Raw genomic sequence first — 611 nt, 5'->3', positions numbered from 1 at the left:
GCGGCCTGGGGACCCCTGGCCCTCCCTGGCGCAGAGCAGGGCCGCCCTGGCCTCCGCGGCCTGGTGGGGCCGTGCACGTGTGGGCAGCATGGCCTTGTGCTGCCCACCCTCAGTCCCCTCGGCCAAGTTTACACACTCCCGCGCGGTGGGGTCATTTCAGCAGGTTCCGGCCCAGCTCTCCTTTGACTGTCAAAGCTGCGTGCGCCCCCAGGCGGGCGCGGCGGCCCGGACCCTCGCAGCGGCCAGCCGGAGGGGTGCTGCCGAGGCCAGGGGCGGGCCTGGGCACAGAGGCCCCGCCCCAGGGGTCCTTGCGGGAGGCCCGGCCCCCGGCGCAGCCAGGTGACGCCCCCCATCCTTGCAGGCTCTGTGAGCGGGACCCCTACCAGCTGTACCAGCGGCTGGAGCAGCAGGCCCGAGAGTACGTGCTGGAGATGAAGGCGCGGCTCCTGCGGCAGCTGGCGGCGGCGTCCCGGGTGAAGGCGCCCTCGGGGCTGCAGGGCCCCCCGCAGGCACACCAGTTCATCTCCCTGCTCCTGGAGGAGTACGGCGCCCTGTGCCAGGCGGCGCGCACCATCAGCACCTTCCTGGGCACCCTGGTAAGCGCGTCACTG

General features: G+C 73.5%; 1 protein-coding gene across 1 annotated transcript in view; it reads left to right on the top strand.

Annotated features, from left to right (window-relative positions):
- Positions 1-611, top strand: part of FAM193A (family with sequence similarity 193, member A) — a 34,768-nt gene that overhangs the window by 11,405 nt on the left and 22,752 nt on the right. The window contains exon 3 of the mRNA XM_012724065.1: positions 362-604. Coding sequence (XP_012579519.1) covers positions 362-604 — 243 coding nt within the window. The remainder of the gene's footprint in view (positions 1-361; positions 605-611) is intronic.

The sequence above is a fragment of the Condylura cristata genome, unplaced genomic scaffold (genome assembly GCF_000260355.1).
Source record: "Condylura cristata isolate star-nosed mole 26May11 unplaced genomic scaffold, ConCri1.0 scaffold00012, whole genome shotgun sequence".
In the NCBI taxonomy this organism is placed as follows: Eukaryota; Metazoa; Chordata; class Mammalia; order Eulipotyphla; family Talpidae; genus Condylura; species Condylura cristata.
This window is presented reverse-complemented; position numbering and strand designations above follow the sequence as displayed.